The sequence below is a fragment of the Paramormyrops kingsleyae genome, chromosome 17 (genome assembly GCF_048594095.1).
Source record: "Paramormyrops kingsleyae isolate MSU_618 chromosome 17, PKINGS_0.4, whole genome shotgun sequence".
Classification (NCBI taxonomy): Eukaryota; Metazoa; Chordata; class Actinopteri; order Osteoglossiformes; family Mormyridae; genus Paramormyrops; species Paramormyrops kingsleyae.
This window is the reverse complement of record NC_132813.1, coordinates 14,036,045-14,056,512: the sequence shown is the minus strand read 5'-3', so window position 1 is coordinate 14,056,512 and position 20,468 is coordinate 14,036,045. Positions and strand designations below refer to the sequence as shown.

General features: G+C 39.9%; 1 protein-coding gene across 1 annotated transcript; it reads right to left on the bottom strand.

The window, feature by feature from the left end:
• Positions 1-843: 843 nt before the first annotated feature.
• Positions 844-20,368, bottom strand: arrb1 (arrestin, beta 1). The gene is made up of 16 exons (XM_023807335.2): positions 20,163-20,368; positions 10,551-10,581; positions 9,666-9,726; positions 9,301-9,345; positions 8,849-9,045; positions 8,651-8,710; positions 7,147-7,214; positions 6,316-6,451; positions 5,627-5,711; positions 5,465-5,537; positions 5,003-5,140; positions 4,840-4,923; positions 4,723-4,746; positions 4,486-4,556; positions 4,047-4,098; positions 844-3,717 (listed from the first exon to the last, which is right to left on the bottom strand). The coding sequence occupies exons 1-16, from the start codon at positions 20,180-20,182 to the stop codon at positions 3,606-3,608; spliced, it is 1,257 nt and encodes a 418-aa protein (XP_023663103.1). The 5' UTR covers positions 20,183-20,368; the 3' UTR covers positions 844-3,605.
• Positions 20,369-20,468: the final 100 nt, after the last annotated feature.

The window sequence follows — 20,468 nt, the reverse complement described above, 5'->3', positions numbered from 1 at the left end:
ACAGTGTTACCATCAGAGCTAAATCTGCACCCTACAGACACAAAAATAACAGCGAGAATAACAGTCAGTGTTCAACTCATTAACTTCACATTCACCTCAAATTTTATTCCTATGTATTACAGTGTAACTGCATTTGATATTTTTATCCAAGCCAATATTACATAAATGCATGTAGCCATTAACTAGCAAAAAAATCAAGTTATGGAATTCTGAAAAGTTTATTCTGACATTTTAATAACAAAGAGCTAAGGGAAAAGACTAAACATACTGGCAGTCCAGTAAAGCGGCACCTCGATAAACGTGTTGGAGGTACACGATGACCAAAAAGCTACTGTTGACACAGAGAAGATGGAGATCCCGTGGCTGATAGTAAGACCTGCTCTGAAGCCCTCGTTAACACCTAATGAGCGGAGAGGTGCTGGAGAGTACAAATAAATGACCTGTGAGGGCTTTCAGGTCCCACAAGATACAAATAAACATCAACAACAAGGTTCTTAATCAGTCCAGCTGCAATGAGGCCTCAAGCTTTCAATATTAATGGCCAAACGTAATTGGCCACTAAGGGAACCCTGATCCGAGCAAATAAGTGTGGTCATTATAAGCTGCCGTTTGAAATGCTCACCTTAATGACTGCCTTCACATTTGTGAATCTGGGCATGTAACAGTCATAGGTGCTTTTTAACTAATGGTAAGCAGGGGAGTTATCGTGTGTTGTTTTTGTGTCGTGTATTTTTTTATGTTTTGCTAATTCCGTTTGTAACTCATGTCATTATTTTCTGAACCAGCTTACAGTCCTACAGGAATGACACGTGACCTACACAAAGCAGCAGCGTGGAGCAGATACACACAGAAACCAGATCGCTTTATTACATGCTTCACCAAAGCACAAAGAAGTTTTTGTTTTAAACATTTTACATCAACAAATACAGAAATCATAGGAACAAATAGGAGATTTTTGCCACAAAATACAACATATCCAGAATGTAAGGTGGGGGGAGGGGGTGTTAATGAGAGGCAAGTTTTACACACAAGAATCCAATTTTGGGTCACACTTGACTTTCCTTGCCTCACATTGTGCTCAGACTTCTGCACCATCATTTGGATTCAATTATTTCCCCAAAGGGTGTCAAATTGGATAATGTGTCCAGGTTCAGGACTAACGGAAGTTATTTTTCCAGAGATTGTAGTTATATAATGTGGTCCTTATGAGGACAGCAGCGTTGAGATCACCACTAGAGGGCGCCTTGGGCTCCCTCACTTCAGATTGGGTGTGAAATCTGTTGCAGGCTTTGCATCCAGCCTAAGGTCTCATGCCTCATTTCCAGGTGAGACGTCGAACATGAAAGACAAAGACCCTCTAAATATTTAGCTAACGCTGAAAAACAATTCTTCCGGCACCCTTTAACCTGAATTCTTCATCCAGTGATTATAAAATGAAAAAGCAGCACGGACAAATTGATATTGATTCACTATATCGACTAAACTTTTAATTACTGTGGTGGACAGAGACAGGAATTCTCGCCGGGGTTCCCTGGTTGTGTACTAACGACTGCCTCCCTCTTGACCGGAAGCTCTACAGAAACATCCCTAAAAGTCTTTAATATTTGGATGCACAACATAAAAACATTCAGTTTTGTCAGTCTCAACACATTATATGTTTTCTTGCCGATTTGAGTGAGACATTTTGCGTAAATCTGGCATATCAAGTAATTAAGAATAAAACTTAAATATACAGATTACTTCAGAATTACGGCACAGATGCTATAATATTTCTTCTTCAGACATAGCTAAGTCAGTACCAGCATATTCAGCAGAAATTCTATACTTTAACATCATTCACTAGAATTAGTCAGATAAAAGAGATGAAAATAGTATCCAGGGTAATCAAGTGTGCTTCACATTAAATTTCATGTTAATAAGCACACACATATAATCATTTTATTCTTGAATGGTGAAGCCTTCCGTGAAAACATTTAAATTACTGTTAAATATTCATAAGTGAGCTGTTTTAGTTTCAAAACAAACCAAATGTATAGTAAAGAGGTAATGATTAGCTGTAAAATAGTTTCACAGTGGGTCTGACTTAAATGGTACGATCAACATTATTTCAGTAAAAGATTAATTTGATTTGCTCAACAGGGCCGGGTAAGAGAAGAGAAAAGGAAATTGTGTCAAGTATAATTACCATATAGAAATGATGTCAACATGAATTCCACCATAAAGGTGAATGTGACAAATGCCATTGGTCATTTGTTCAAATCGCCTGTACAATTTAATAATTTTCCTGCACTATATGGAAAGCAACACCTGCCAAGGCAGCAGCAATACGGGCATTATGGCTTTTTCTGTCTCTGGTTCAAACAGTTCACCGGGTTCTTAAAATTCAGTAGGAAGTTGAACAGCTAATCTGTTACATCTGCGATGTCAGGAAACAGGGTGGGCAGGCGTCTTATACAGCTATACAAACCACATTACGTACCATTTAACAGCGAATTCAGTAACGGAAAATAAATTAAACATACGTGAGACATGCGGATGTTCCAGCCAGTGTCATGGTTCTACTCGTGTTTTTGACGAGCTGGTCACACGCCATGAGCATCATGCCGGTGTTCCCTTGGGCATTTCGCCGGTCGTGCATGCTGAGAGCATTATTGACACGTGTCATGCAAAATAGGGACATTTAAATCCACTCTTCTTGAGGTTTCGTGTACTCACTATCAAATCTATCAATGCAGTGCCTCCCCATTCGCCCCACAGTCGAAACATCCTGGGGTCTTTAATTCCTACAAACAGACCCACCTGAGATCTTGTGCGAAAAAGACAGTGGAACATGCGTGTCATCAAAACCAGCATACAGTATGTACATGGGCAATAAACTGTAAACACTGACTGCTACAAAATTATATATATTTTTTAATTTAAAAAATATTCTTTCAAACAGATAAAGGTTCACTGCCCATTTGAATTTAGTAACCAATATCCATAGGTATAAATAGATTAATATGATATTAGCTGAAAGTATCCTATAAAAACTGGAACCATAATTTACGAATGAGTGATGATTTAAGGCCATTGTTCTGAGGGTACGTTGCTAACGCGTCTAAGTTAATCCACCCAAACTTTAAAAAAAATTCCACAAACTACTCACTGTTAAGTTTGGTGAAATGCTATAGTGTCATAAATCACTAGCGACAGCAAGTGGAAGAAAGTTCCGTTTTTTGTACTTATTCTGGGACATTTTCACAGTCTCATAGGTAATTATACTCTTAGGGTGCGATTTTAGTTAATGTTTCATCCTAGAAGGAACGACTTTAATCCATCGATCTATCAAAGGATCCGAAGCTGTCACAGGGCAAGTTTTCTCTGCCTCCATCACCCGCTTCTCAAGCAGAGCCAGCTGGGTGACCTAACCCCATCTAACACCACCACTTTCAGCCTTGTGCACAGACTCAGCTGGGCTCTTAACTCTGCATTCCCGTGGAAATGGAAAAAGACTAAAGTGAAGAATAACAAGACGACAGCACAGGCACAAGACTGTTACAGAGTCTTCCAGGCTAAACCCGCAGGCCTCCGCTCAATGAAGATTCACACCTACAACCCGGTGCCTATCTGTCACTCAGCTTCGGCGAGTCGGCCCCATCCTCGTCCTCATCCTTCTCTTCCTTTGCTCCTATGAGGCGCTGTCGCGCAAAGTCTTCAAAGACGATGTCGTCGTCACTATAGGAAACATGAGTTTGAGTGACTGGCTTCTGACCTACAGTTAATAATCCCCAGCATGCAACCAAAAGGACATATATTCAGTCAGATTTCTACCACTTCTGACCATAACGTTGACATATAGCTAAATGATAATACATTTTTTTTAAAACCACAGAACCATATCAAGTGAGTTTTAAGCCAGCATTTTTATGCGTGACATAAGTTATGATTATCATCTGAAATTTACATGAGGTACGAGTGAACAGTAGTGAACAAGCGGGCTGGACATCAGCTTTGGAGACGGTGTATGAAGAAAGCAAGAGATGATGGAACAGCGGTCGGCTTACTTTGTGTCAAATTCAATCAGATTGGTGTCTACTGGTGCGTCCTTGTCTGTAGCTGAGGCAAAAAAACACAGGCAGCAAACCATGAGTTCATGGTAAAGCAAACAGGAGGCAACAGTGTTGAGCTAAATGAGTTTATAGATCTCGACAACTTTCAGCCATGGATGTGGACAAAAATTCTCTGGCGGGATTGTTCAAGAGCAGGACTCTTGAAATCTGGCCCTTGTCTCCAAATTCAGGCCTTCTTTTCAGTTCTCCCAGGTAGTTAGTTTAATAATTACTGGTGATGGAGGCTTCACACCTGGCTCACAGATAAAGGAAGGTGGGAAAATCAGCAGTGTTTGGCCCTTGAGGACTGTGATTTGATCAGCCCTGTTGTAGAGGGTGACAGTCATGAGCCATAACAGAGGGGTAAGATTTTGTTTTGAAGTACCAAGCATACCATCTCGGTAGGAAGAGCCTTCAACAGGTTTGGGATGCATTAATGTGAACGGAAGTTCAATCGCCAGGTCGCTGAGAGGGAAACACAAAGAAAAATATGTTACTCAGCCTACAAAACCACAACTGTACAACTGTGGGCTTAGCACCACGTCTGCATCAAGATGTATACAATAAATAACACACCACAGAAAACTGAATTAATCTAAAGATAATCAGCAGTACGCAAAACAAAGATTACCTAGATGCGAGGTCTCCCAGGAGCCTGAAACAGCAGAAAATGACACAGATTGATGCAGATTTCGAAATGCAGGAGAACATTTCATTCACCCCAGGGAGGGAGATGGGAAACACTCACCCTCCCCGGGAAATAACCAGCTTCACTTTGACTTTGTAGGACACAATGATCCCCAGGATTTCTTTGTTAGCCCCTTCTCTCAGCCTGCGGAAGAGCCACATGGTAAGGTTTCACTGCTCTGCCGCTCCACGGGCTGGCTTCACTCAGAGACGGGTTCGCTTACAGGGTGCTGGAGGCTAAATTTGTGTCCTCGTGCTTCAGTTTCCCATCTAGGGCCAAGCCGCGTTTCTCTCGGTTGTTGACTAAGAAGGGTGTGAGAGTGAACACCTTGCAAAACGTGGAGCTGGGAGCAACCATGTCACTGTGGGCAGAAAGGAAAGTATGTCTACCAGATCTTGAAGAAATGACCCATAAGATCTGTTCTTAAAGCCTTAGACATTTTAACTAATTTGATTTAATTGTTTTTCATCCCCTTCTCTAATTAAAGGCTGCATGGATTTTTAAAAAAGGTCATATTTCAAACTATTCCAATAAAAAGTCAAATATCAAATAAATTACCCCTAAATCCTAATTCAGTAATTCTAATTGAATACAGCGCTGTACAGAATTGATTGGTTTGTTGAAAATGTTATGTATCACAAACACCAAAGAATGAGTGCGGTTAATTTAGCGGGAGACGTCTTACTCTGATTCTTCTGTTGCCACGGGGCACTTGTACTGCGCAGTGTTAAACAGGCATATGTCAGCATACTGACGCACTGTGTGGACAGACACAGAACATCAGCTTTCCGCAGAGCATCACCCATCACCACCCAGAGTCACACGTCAAGTCGAGCCTGTCGGTAACCTGAGATCTTCATCTTCTTCACAGTCTTATTCGTGTTGTTGGTCACGTGAACATTCACGTTGATTGGCTCTCCGTGGTAGTAAATCTGAAGGAAGAGAACAAAGACCAAATCAATCAATCTATCTATCCATCCTTTTTCCGTAATTGCTTGTGCTGTTCAGGGTCGTGGGGGGGGGGGTTGGAGCCCATCCCAGAGTCTACTGGCGCAAGGCAGCATGGGGCACCAACCCATCACAGGGTACACAGACCATTCACACCCATGGACAATATGGAAACTCCAATTAACCTCGGCATGTTTTTGGACTGCAGGGAGAAACCAGAGTACCCAGAAGAAACCTCCCTACAACATGGAGACATCTCACCATGACATGGGGAGAACATGCAAGCCCTTCACACATGGAGCCACGGTGGAAACGTAAACCCTGGTCCCAGAAGTGTGAGGCAACAGAGCTAACATCTGCACCACCGTGCCACCACTCAATGAATCTATTCAAATGCAATGTGACTATAAGAAAGAGATGTCTCTGAACAGAAGGATTATTTACAATCATGACTGAAACCAGAAGACTATAAACACTTCATTTAGTAGTACACTAAATATAGTTATAATATAATATATATATGACTCCATTTGTGACCCCCTGCATGTTCTCCAGCTGAAGGTGTGTCTCACTGTCTCGCTCCGTCACCTCTTTGTCCAGTGAGGCCTCCAGGTGAAGCGGCTTGTCTGACATCAGAAACTGGCGAGTTGTCTCAGCCATGGGCTGAGGGCCTGGCTTCTCTGGAGCGTACTGCACCTTCCTGATGACAAGACGCACCGAGTTCCTGTGTGGCAGATACATATGGGTTACGCTCTCATCTCATGTAGGGTACTTCCTGTCATTTGTGTTTTTGGCTACAAACTGCCCTGTTGCCCCTTCCATAAAACTTTAGCCCCATCCTTCTACCCAAGGAATAATTATTCCAGGAAGCAAACAAAATCCCGAATATGATGTGTTTCAGGAATGCCTGGAGGGTTACTTATTTGGAATTTCTACTAGGTATTAGGTCTGGAGTTTCTAAAGCCAGTCAGGAATGGGTACAGGAAATGCCATAACGGTCGTTAATGTGAAGAATGCAAAACTGAAACATGATGTTGGGGTTTACAGCAGTCAGTCCAAAGACAGCAATTTGCTTATGACACATCGTATGCGGTTGATATGCAGTGGCATGCACAGCTTTCCCAGATTAGAACTGAGTAACACACTGTTATCCAAAGGTCACAGTATGACTGCTGTTTATGATGGTATTATCTGACTTGCAGTGGATTCTCAAGGACACCATCATTTACAGATAGAGCCCTGGTCATGTGACAGGTTATTTTTGACATGACCAAAGGCAAACTTCTGCCTCGGTCTTCCCACAGCCCTGTTTTCATCCCCTGAGTCTTGCCCTTGTAGCGTAAATAGTCACTTTCTGTATTTCTGCCTTTGGTTGCTTGTTAGCTTCACGGCAGCCAGTTTCATACATGGCACACCTACCTCTTGTGGATTTTTTCTTCAACGTTCTCTGCACAGAAAGCTTTTACTTCAAAGTCAACCCCACAGGCCTTCAAAGATAATAAAAGGGCACCTTATATAATTTATGGGTGACATCATATTACCCTTAGTTTGACATTTCACTGTTTCAGGCGCAACACAAATCAACAATTCACACTATATTGTACATACACATCATTTCATGCAGGGTCCTAGGGCCTCATTAATCACACAAAAGATGCCCAAAATGTGCACAAGCAACATGCAAAATCCTCGATTTATCAAGCAAAACTTGATGAGAAAAAAATGCAAATATTTATGGAAACTCAGAGGCAGGTATATGCAACATTTTGGACTAAATCAGGAAAAGGCACCACCCATCATAAAGCAGGAAACCTGAGGTAAAGCAGCGGAATGACCACACACATTCCAATAATTCATACCATCAGCCCATTGCTTCATGTGAAAAACAGCAAATCTTAAAATGTGAACTAGGATTTATGGATTTTCTATTTATTCATATATTCCAAAGACTATGTATTTGCCTTGTTACAATGCATTATGTAATAATGCCACATCATGTAATAACTCGCCAAACCGTAATAAATTTTCATCACATAATGCCATGCTATTACATAATGTCGTCACACACCATGTAACATTGCATTATGTAATAATAAAATGTAACAAATTTATAGACTACGTTATAATTTTATATTGCAACATTACCCTATTATCATCATCATCATCATCATTACCATCATTGTTATAATCATCATTCAGTGTTACATTCTGTCCAATTACTACCAAGGCTGCATTATTATATAACATATTGTTATAAGCCTTGAAGAATTTAGTTTGATATTTCAAAAACGATATCTTGTCACCTCTTCCCATGAATTTAAAATATCTGTAATTGTTACTAGTTGCACTAAATGTGAATTAGGCACCAGACATTCACATGCATGGATCCATGTATGAAAAAAGCCGGTAACACTTTACATTAAGTTCGCCTTCATAATGCATTCATTATGCGTTCATAGAACATTCATAAGCAGCATGCAAGTACACCTTAACATCTCTTAACAGCTTTAATATACATTAATAACAAACATTACATGATTATACAATTATAATGTTTGTTATTATTATATAATGTTTCTTATTAATGTTTATTACAGCTGTTAAGGAATGTTAGGAGGTTATGGTATTCATACATGATGTTTATGAATGTTTTATCAATACTTAATGAATACATTATGAAGGTGCACTGAACGTTTTATGAATGCAATATAAAAGCATTATGAAGGTGCAGTTAATGTAAAGCGTTACCAAATAGCCTATATTCACGAGAATGCGATACAGCCTAATGGCATTCCTGCCAGTGACTACATCAACTTCAAGGATCAAAAGGGAATGAGTTTTAATGGACAACCAAGATTATTTTATTAATCATTTGTTTTCAGCATGCAATATGTGTTGATTTATTACGTTCAGTTTTCATTACCTTTCCTGTATCTTCTGGTCCTGGTTGAAGGGTGACTGAGCAAGGTAAGTTGGGAGGAATCTGCAGAAAAAGCTTATATGTGTAAAAATATGCACTAGGAATGCATAACTACAGCAGCTATCGATGCTCCACAAAAGTCACCCCAACACATTCTTCACAATGGGCTGAATCCCCCATGACCAATTAAAGCCTTGTCACCTCAAAAGTGAACGGGTGTGCGTGTTCCCCAAGCTTCTTCATGAGGCGCTCCTGAAGACGGGTTAAAGTATTTTTCCCATCCGGCACTGGAGGGAAGGCTTGGATGTTGGCGGCAAAGAGGTCTTTTCTAAACGTCAAGCCCAGGACATCCAGGTCCTCCCGGCCGTAGCGGAAAGCACATGTCAGGGTCACAAAAACTGGAAGAGAACAAATGCCACTGAAAACAGAGGCAGCACACTTTTCTTGAGCTCTTTGGGCCGTATGGCTACATTGCAGGAGTAGGCAAACATATCAGAAATATATCAGAATTGGAAGCTTTGTGAAAGCAGTACAAATGACTGAAAACCCAAAGCTCTGAAGATGGCAGAAGCCCATTCCAATAACGTGGCAATAGCAGAGGTCTGAAACATGGGCTTGACACATATGGATTTGGGAAACTCAAATCTCTTCACCTTTTCTTTCCTTTAGGTATTCTGGGTCAATCAAAACCACACCATCTGGAAGGCACAGAATTGAAAGTGAGATATGGTTTAAATATTTATGTGTCTGGGGACATATAAAATCAGGTTCAAAGAACTAACAGCCCTTTGAACTTGCTTGGACAATCATCAAAAAACCATGAGCAGTGGTGAATGAAACTGTGTTATGCAATGAATCAATTTTTAATGTCCAAAGTTACAAATGTCATGTAATATTATCTATATAAATGAAACTCACATCAATTGTGTATTGATCAGAACTGAATGATATTGTTCCTCAGAAGCAGACCTCCAGTAGAATCAATACAGCTACAAATGAAGGTGAAGCATTGACTTACCAACAGGTTCAACAAGGTCAACCTGGTCAACAAAGTCCCGCTTCCCAAGGTACACAGTAAGCTAGGGGGAAAAAAAAGAGAAAGCTGATTGGCTGTTGGCATAATTAATGATCATTTGTCAGGAGAGCCCTGAGCATGACCTGAGATGACCCATGCAGCCCAAGACTGCTGCCTTGTTAAGCACAGATACATTCATTCCAGTGTGGGGCTATTATAAGCTGCAGCTTACATGCTGGACGAATCACAGGGAGTCTCAAACTGTTAAAGGATGCTTTTTGCACTGTTATACCCCTAGAGCAGCATTTCCCAATCCAGTCCTCAGGGCCCCACAGAGAGTCCACATTTTTGCTCCCTACTGAAAGCTGGGAGGGAGCAAAAACATGGACTGTCTGCTGGTCCCCGAGGACCGGATTGGGAAACACTGTGCCAGAGGTGTGCATTTCAGTCCCAGCTTTAGTTTAAGGCCTGCTCCATAAATTATCATTTGATAATATATTAGGAATTAAACAATTCACTTAAAATCAAAATTAGAGTTATATTTAAGACATCTTATTCTTGTCTCACAAAATATTTACTAAATAGCTTTTAAATTTTCAATTTTAACTCATTTCTGAGTATGCTTGCTAATCCATTGTTTTATATTTACAAGGAATTTACAGGCTATTGTGTAAATACCAGCAGCAAGACATGATCTTAATATATTTCTAAACTTGTTTGTTAATGAATCTTTCTATCTATTAATATGTTATCAATTGATTGGTAACAGTCTATTAATAGTTAATGAGCAGACCATAAGCTATAGTGTTATCATATAAATCTGTTTTTCTGTGGACAAAATTGCAAGCCAGTAAGCAATGGCACAGAAAAAAATCGAAACAAACTTACTTTGCCATTGGGGCTTGCTTTCTTAAACACTCTGAAAAGCATCAAAGAGAATTAATTACTTGAGTATTTAAAATACCAGTACAGGTGAATCCAATATCGGTGGAAATGCCACTTACAGCAAGAAAGGCATCTAAGAGAATAAATACTGTTTTCCAAACATACAATTTCATGAATTTCAGCTACCAATGGGAATGTATTTTATCAGTGCTGCTGAAGGCAGGCAATCGCATGGAGCAGAATCCATCAACTTGTTGACTGTATTAGACCCGTCATCTGAGTGGCAAACTAAATCACAGAACCTGAATTTGTTTCATGCTTTAAATGAGTTTTTAATTAATCCAGGGGTTTGCCATGGATGTTTTGGATGAGAAAACATTTTTTATCACATCAAAGGACAGGTGGTCTTTTATAGTCTTCGACTAAAAGGACCAGTTTACATGGCTCACTGGATAATGGCCTGCGCTTCCATCTGTCAGGTCTTAATGCCATCATAAATTAGACCCCAATGTCGTCAGATGCCCCAGCAGATTCCAGTGAAGGCAATCCTGTAATGAGCAGGGCCATCTTCCAGACAAATGTTGATGACGACCATAAAATACATATTGAATACTAAGGGAAAAAGACTTATTTAAATTCATGTATTTCAGACACAAGAGTACATCTGTTTATAATTTGTCTTTAGATAACAGAGATTCACACGATATATTATTACCATATCATCCAGGACCTTCTTGTCAAATTCCATTTCGCTTTGTGTAACTTTTACCCTACAGCTGCATATGTATGTAAGGTAGGACATATCAGCACCATGCATGAGAACATTTAAGCATTTTCAGCAAATTTATTTGGAGACAAAATGCAAAATGTCATCTAAAATGTTAATTCAATAGTAGCATTATATCTCTCTCTCTCTCACACACACACACACACATAAATATATCAGAAAGACCAGCTGATCAGCTAAACATGTATGACCTCTGATATTGATCTGGGTGAGCTATGGCACAGACGCTGCAAATGGTACTCCAGCAAAACAAAGGCACGCACCAATTAGATGTTAATGAGGCGTATCGTGATCCCAAAAGACATCTGGTAATAGTCAGCACTCCAGGTCGCTCATTTATGAGGATATGTAAGGATGTAAAACAGCTCAGAATTTTCTGAAACATTAACTGATATCCTATGATGTTCAGATGCAATTCTTAGGGAAAATAAATACATGAACCAATTAATGTTATGATAAGTTGTATCTGTGATTTATTTGTTTTTACTTATAAATAAGCATTGAGCTTAGTATAAAGTCATTTATGCCTAATAAACTGGGTCATCCAGTTCTGATATCACATTTTTTTTGACAAGTTTTTAGGCACGGTTCTGTACCCTAAGCTTGCTATTTACTGTGACATAAAATGCCAAGGGCTTTCATGAGCTAATAATCTATTATTTCAACAGATAATTGTGGGTATGATGACTTAGCTGTGCCGAAATGCACTCTGAAATGAATTTTTAACGACGGACCATTAAAGAGAAACTGTCTGCGCATCATGTAGCCTTGATCAATGTACTTCCGTGCGCTAATACTCGGGCAGTAAAATGTTCCCCAAGGAAGTCCGAATTCATTTTCCACAGTATTTTACCGTGGTAAAAACTGAAAACAGTTCTGTCGAGTGTCTCAGATTTTTGCAGAACAAATCAATGCATGAACTTAGACCCAAAATAAAGAGTAGTCTTTCAACTCTCTACAGGTATATAAAAAAACATTATATTTTAAAGCTGTCATAACATTATAAATATACGGTGTCCCTAAGGGGACATGGGAGGGGAAAAAAATAATGAGCCCTTTTGTGTTATCTCACAAAATTTCTAACGAGATCTCGCAGTACTTTTGTGTTTCAAGATAACTGCACTGTGTCCATTCAAAGGACAAAGGGTAGAATTAATGGATTAATAGGCAATATGCATGGTGTTTGGGGGAGGGGTTGATCATTCAATTCACATCGTTTATTGTGACACCCCCCCTCCTCCCCCAGCAAGTTTTACTGGTCACAGTTTTGCACAACATAACAACATATGCCAGTCTGTGCTCATCAAAATCTTTGGAGCCCCTACCTTAGTGTATTGATATAAACTAATCAATATCAACAACAGCATCAGTAACAAAATCAATAACAGTGATTCCACTATGACAGTCATACAAAAATTAATCTTTAAGCAGTTTAATAATGAAAAATTCTTATTGTTTGTTTTCCGTTCATGGATATCTTTTCAGATTGGAGGCAACCTGGACTAACACAACCTTAAAAAAAATGATTTTGTGTGAAGAAACCAGCTTTTGAATAAGGTTGGCATGGCAACAAAGAGAGTACTTGCAGTTTAATACTTCAGCACTAATTACTATAGCAACAATGTGTCTTTGATATGCAAATGACAGGTTATGCAAGCAATTTAGGGAAAGAGGAAAAGGATATATATGAAAACATAGTTTTCACTGTTAATTATCCTGACAATGACTAAAACCCATTGACAGTTCTGCAGCTTCAAACTGTGATTATTCATACGCTAGTCAATACCTGTAGATTGGGCCATTGTCTTCATACACAACAGCCTACACATATAAAGGATGTGATTATCTGATCAGGTCAGAAAGCTGAATGTCCAGGGAAACATGTGTCTGCAATTACAGGAATGACAGAAAGCCAGTTTGGTGATTTCCCAAACACCACACTGTACTTACTGTGGATGCAACCAATATGGCTGGGAAACCTTGACAGATGTCACTTTTCACACAGATTGACTGAATACATACAAAGAATTTATACATAACACTTCAGACTGAGAAGTGGAGAATGATAATTAAATTTGTAAAAAGAAATAATGAATAAACATAAGACAAAAAAAAAAAACTTCCGACCATGAACAGGGAGAATTAGTGAATATATATTTTGTCAATGAAGGAAATGCAAACAGCTGACTGGAATGTTCCCTGATCCCTTCCCAGGGTAATAATGTCTCCAAGGGACCCTGTCTGGGCCAGATGTTCAAATGACAGCAAGCCTCTGTGCCATGTGACTTTCTCCCAGCATGCATTTCTCATGGCTATAACGTGTGAAATAACAAAACCTGTCATGGCACATCTAAGGGAGAAATGAAGAATGCAAAACATGAGTCTCTAATAAATGATTCTATATCTTAAAGTGAATCTCTCACTTTAAGATATACTTGTTAGAACTTAATTATTTCCTCTTTTCACGTACTGTAAATGCAGCTGAAGATGACCTGGGAGAAGCATCTGGAACCCAAATCTTACCAGTTCAAAATCTGGTTGCATTTAGTTATAAGGATGGTTATAGTCTCATCGTTCAATGTGTCTCAAGAAAAATGTGTGCCAGTGTAAATAGATTTTTAAATAATAAACTATTAACAATAAAAGCATGTGGTACAGTAGATCATTAAGTGATACAGTCGATATCTATACAGTTCAACAAACAAACCATGAAAGCACAGGAAAGCACTTGTTCCTGTTGGTCCCAGTTTTGACAAGCGTAACACACTGATAACACACTGATAACACACTGGTAATGCTTATCTGCATGGATCACACAGTTGGCCTTCAGGCTCTGCTGCTAGGGAGCCGACCTGGACCATTTGCCCCTCAGCTCCAAAACCGTCTAGTGAAGAAACGACGATTTTAAAATCAGGGTGCAGTCTGAATGCTCCCCTTTAATAGCGTCTGTCTTCTAAATAAATAAATTATTAAATGCATCAGTGGAGTATGTTAGGTTGTGTGTAAATGGGTTTTATGAAACTGTTACACTTGGCATGTTAATACTGAGTTAAAACATTGGAAAGATGTTCCCTCTGTGCACTTCAGCACTGGAAAATAATTAAAGGGGCCCTATTATGATCATTTTCACTCTTCATAATTTTATTATGACCCCCCACTAGAACAGATTTACATGTTCCAATGTTCCAAAAACACATTATTTTCCTCATGCTGTATATCTTTATTCACCCTGACTAACTGAAATGCTGTGTTAAAGCTTTAAGCCCCACCCCCAAAGAGCCCAGTGTGCTGATTGGTCAGCTTGCCCGATTGGTCAGCTTGCCCTACATGTTCCACCCTTGTCAGAAAAAATTCTGTGAGGGTGTGCCAAGCTTGCGACCAATAAGGATTGTGTTACAAGGTGATCTCACCATGTCACGGAAGTGATGGCTGGAATTCCAATGAGGCATTTCAGATAGATTAGAGAAGAGTGATTTCTGTGGTGAGAGTTACTCCCTTTGGCATGAACTTTGGGCCTTAAGACTTTGCAGAATGTTTACAGTACATGCACATAAAGCTATTTATCATCCTAAAGATGATAGATAGATAGATAGATAGATAGATAGATAGATAGATAGATAGATAGATAGATAGATAGATAGATAGATAGATCATACTTCAGAGTATTCAGAATATTCCAACTACTGTGCTCACCTTCAGATTTAGGTTTCTTGGCATTGCAAATGAACAAACGTAAATCATTGTTTCACCCCGATTTTATTTTTATTACACATTCTCCAATGTCTACAGTGTATGTTCTAGCTATTAAAGAGGTGACTGAAGAACTCATTTAGGTTATGGAACAAAATGAATGAATCTGGTCTGATTACTGTTCAGCAGATCTACCTTCCTGACAGTCTGTCCATGCATTTTGATTTTTAATATTTTGTTTTGCTTTCTGATTAATTGGTTTTTCAGTCATCCATTAACTTGCCTTCCCCACCACTGTAAAAATCTAAAAATGGTTATTGACATTTAACATCAAAAAAATCATTGGCTCTTGCTGTTGGCAACATTACCTAACATTTATTGGCAACGTTAACTAAGTACCTTATAGAAACATTTGTCAGTGTATTGATTCAACTTTTCTAGAAACTAAAATAGTGTAACTGCATTATTTCTTGATTGAATGTGGTCATGTTCAGGGTTGTAGTCTTGATGCAGGTCTCACATTTAGGCACACAAACTCTAAAAACCTGCAGTGGGCCTCAGAACCGTTACCATGGTGACTCAACTCAGAAAGAGATCTCCCTTTCCCCAGTGGTTCTAAAACAAACTCATGACATCCATTAAAATGTCTTTGAAATAACATTTCAGGTGACATTATGCAGTCCAATTGTGTCATCTTAAGCACTTTGTGGCATGACAATGTACCCCCGTGGGATGAGAAATTGTGTTTTGGTTCTGAAATGTCCAACAGAGCCCTGCTACATCACACACGTTTCTCAACTAATGTGCAGTTTAAAAATCCACTCAGAGGAGACACCGTTTCGTGTAGCGAGGACCAACTGCTCCAAATATCTAGCAATAACCCTTCCTGTTAATTATCGCACACCAGCAAGCACGAGGGAGTCGTGAGATGTGGGGTTTTTGAAGTTGCCGCTGTTGTTTATTGTAACGGGACTGGTTTTGTGACGGCAGTGTGAAATTAAAGACTTACATCATCACATTATTTTTAATACTGCAGCATTGCACAAATGATTATATCCATCCATCTTTTCCCTGCTAAATAGTACAGGGTCACAGGGGTACCTGTCCTGGGCAGTATAGGACATAAAGCAGGGAATCACCCTCCACGGGATGCCAGTGAATCATAACACTGAGAATAATTTAGCAAATTAAACATGAAGAGCAGAGCTGCTTTTTTGCACAGCTCATTACTGATACCTTAGAATTGTAAAAGGAAAAGGCCTTTTGATTCATAGATGCCATGCAGTCAGCGGGTACGCATACAATTTTGTTAATGACTGTAATCACAAAGTTAGTTTCCATAGAGGAACTGTGAGGAACAGCTAACAGTTAAGAAGCAAATTAGTGTAGCACACCAAGAATTGTGTATAATGATAATAATAATAATAATAATAATAACAACAACAATATAGTCAGTGCTGGCAAGGTTGAGGGATTCATGCTGAAAATGACTTTTTTTTAAGTTTGATTACATATTGACCATGGAATAGGAAATCAGTGCAAATCTACATTGAAATAACATGAAAACAAGTTGTCAGACTTGAAGACTCAAAAATGTTAAGAGATGTTGAAGTCTCACTGATTGAGTTTGAGGGCTTGGATGGCCTTAGCTTACTGAGTACCTCAGGCATGTTCATGGCTTGTAAATGGGGGGGGGGCTTTTCATAAGGCTTTATATATGATGTATCTAATCCATATGAATCCCAGTAACACTGCATCTGATCTGCACACCGTAAACAGCACACTGTAAACGTTCAATATGAAGTAACACAACATTTTACAAAACGCGCATCACATCAATTAGGTGCTCATTTTAGTAATTACAACGCAGGTTGAAAACTGTCTGCAGAATGTCTGAAATGGAAGAAAGGGACCCTTTGTGAGAAACACTGGGCACTCTCCGACACCCATGTGAGTCAAACTATTTTCACTCGCTGTTTGTTGAGAAATAAGATTCTGTCACTTGAGCCACACGTCAGTTCCAGTTTCTCAGCTTCTCAGGTCCAAACTTGTGGACAAATTTTGTGGAACAGTGGATGTTTTTGTTCAGTTGAACATGAAAGTGACCACCAGAGGCCATGCCAGCTGCAAAATTTCTGCCGAATTTTAAAAGGACAGAAACAGCCAAAAATAATTATCTATCTTCATCAAACCCCTATCCCATACCAGCCTGCTAGGTGGATATGATGCTTTAACTGCACGTTGATATACAGGACTCACTTGGTTTTTCAGTTTTTCTGTAAACTTAAAGTTGAGTGCCATTTTAAAAAAGCCAACCCAAATGGCAACATTCCCAACTCAAATAGCAACATTTCCCACCCAAATGGCATAATTTCAACAAGAATCCATTATTTGCATATAAACAGGCAGACCACCATTCTTGAGCTCTAATACTGATTCTTGTTTTCTGCATTTCCGGTACATAAAACATTTATAACCATGATAAAACTACCTTCTCTTCTATGCTGCTGAGAGAAGCTGACACCATTTATATCTATTTTTTTTTTTACCTTTACTGCAATATTTTTCCTACTTTTGCATGAACACTTAATTTTGCACTAACACTTGTGATTAGGTCTTAACACCCGTGAAATACATACGATAATATAATTCTTCTTGCTGGAACTAATGTGCGGTGAATACCAATGCGTACCCTCATCTGCCTTTAAGGTTTCAAGAACCTCGAAGTCTCATGACTGATTAAACATTGCCGAGCACCTATGAATTTTTAAACAACATGATGGAGAGCGTTTCTGCACAGGCTCCGCTGAATCCAGCAGCTCCATCCTTCATTCCTAAATGCCTGAATAGTATGATATAGACAAAATGTTCCAATTATCTCCTCCATTGTTAGCTGGACTTGTAGTAACAATACCAAGAGATACCAATGGAGACATCAGGAGGACAGATCACATTCTGCTTGGTTTGGCTGAGACTTGGAGCTAAAGAATAGGCTGTACTTGCAGGCCACCTGTTCTGTGGGGGGGTATCTCCATATTCACAGGTGTGCACATGTGGTCCCAGGCTGCGGAGTAGAATTAATTGAAAGTCCCACAACACTCATTTAGCTGGCTCTACCAGGCCCAGGCAGAGCACAGCAGGGAGCAGGTGGCCCCGAAGCCCAGACCTGGAGGACCTCTGGGTCTGGGATCATGTGATGTGACATGCTTAGCTTAGAGGAATGCACAAATCCAGACAGCAAAGTCACTCATCTGAAAATTAAAATAAGAATCTAGGGTTGCCAAATTTGGTCAGCAGGCTGGAGCGAGAATTTCAATTTGAGACAAGTGTGCACATACATTTACATGTATGTAACAATTTTACTACCTTGTAAATAGTCTATAGGGTTTGCAAACTACCCCAACACTTCTGATGTAGTTAATTTTAGGTCTATAATGTAATAATATAGATTTGGCGTAAGATTTCTTCTGTGAGAGTCTAAAAGCGTAAGTGTCACGCCAGATACAGATATGTGAGAGATGGCAACCGTGGGAATTGGGAATGGTGAATCAGAGGTCAGGGAGGAAACTACAAGCATCTGGGCCAGTGCTGAGACTCCCAGAGACACACAGCACAGTCCAGAGACACTCAGCACAGTCCAGAGACACACAGCACAGTCCAGAGACACACAGCACAAGCGACATTGAGCACAGCTTCTACCATTAAACATGACCAGTCGTCATACTAAGTCACCGTTTTATCCTGGGGTTGCTTTACAGTAAACAGATCATTAATCATGTTTGGTGTGTTTCATTAAGATGGGCCATCACTCGGGACCAGTGGGACACTAAACCATACGCAAACTTAGATAGAAAGCTATCTCAGGGCCATATGTCAACTCCCATGACATACACTGCATTACAGAAACAAAAGGGCCCTCACAAATCTGGAAATCCCTCACAATGCAGAGCACTAGATAACGACAGTAGTGTCTAACCCAATATGCATCAGTGTGAGAATAAAACAATAGGAAAGTTAATCGCCAGGTTTAATCCTTTGCACCAAGAAATTAATTACAAGGCCTGAGATTAGTCATGAAGTTTACAATTGAAAAAGACAAGCATCCCCCAATATGACATTAAACAAACATACTGGAGCAATATTTCATTAAATTATTATGCTTAAATTATATTTGCTTGCCCCCCCCAAGGGTGTGTTGACCTTTTGCTGAAAATCAGATTGGATTAATACCAAAAAGCAGGAAATTGGGAAGGGTGGAGAACATGCTGGAACAGCAAGACCTCAGCACGACAACGGTGATTTACGAAGGGATACCACCAGGTTCCCCAGCACCTCCTGCCTCAGGTTGCTAAGATAAAGCAACTGTCTTCTATATAAGTCTTCAAAAAAAGTGAATAATTCTAAGGCCTAGAAGGACACATCTGGAAAATGTATTTAGTAGATAATCCCAGGGGCTGTGGTTAACATACAGCTGTACAGACCAGTAAATACTCCTGGAATTGGAAATTACTACAGTATAGCGTAAACTACAGTTTGACATGAGTGTCAATTGAGTAAATATATGTATATATTTATATATTGTGAAGAGTCTTCCATGTACATTTTGAAAAAGTACGGCGACAATCACACAATTTCTGCATGTGCTAGGGTAACCCTTACCATTCCTCGCATGGTGGAACATGCTTTCAAGGGCTGAAACCCGAAGATATACATTACATGAGCCTTACCATTTGTAAAACGCAAAAAGGCTACAGCTTCATACCTTGCCCAGTGTGTAGATATATATATATATATAAACCAGCACACAGACCTCTAACTGTGAATGTAACAACCAGGAGTAAAGAATTCCCAAGACCCCCTGTCTCGACAACACCACACAAATCCTTTTCTGCTGAAGACAGCTGAGGTGCTGGAGACTAACAGATGAGAGGAGGCTAATGTTTGCTGGTTTGAACAGCATATTCAGAGTGGATGCATCAGTTCATGTTGAGACATGAAATATCACGCAGGACAAGACCCAGTATCAACAAAGGAATACAGCCTATCAGAACGCAGCCAGCAGACAGAAACGACAGCCGGTGTGTCAGATCCCGCCGTACCATAAATCGCTGAATTTCTGGATGAAAAATCTGACCCACCTCGTGCCTTTGTCACCCATGGCGATGCCGGTGCGGATTTGGGCGCAGCTGAGAGGAGATGGCGAGGGACAAGCGAAGGCAGCGTTCCCTCTCAGAGTGAAAGTGTCGTGTGTGGTGGCTGCCTCCCTGCCTGCCTTCTGACCCGTCCGGACGAATTAAAAAGGCATCTCTCACAGATGTGCTGAACAGGCTGATCAGCAGCGGCTCGCTCCAAGAAGAAACCGCACAGTAAATCTGTTTCCTGTAAAGGAAGCTGTGGATAGGGGATCAGGAATCCTGAGATGATAAAAGCCAGAGATCCCCGTC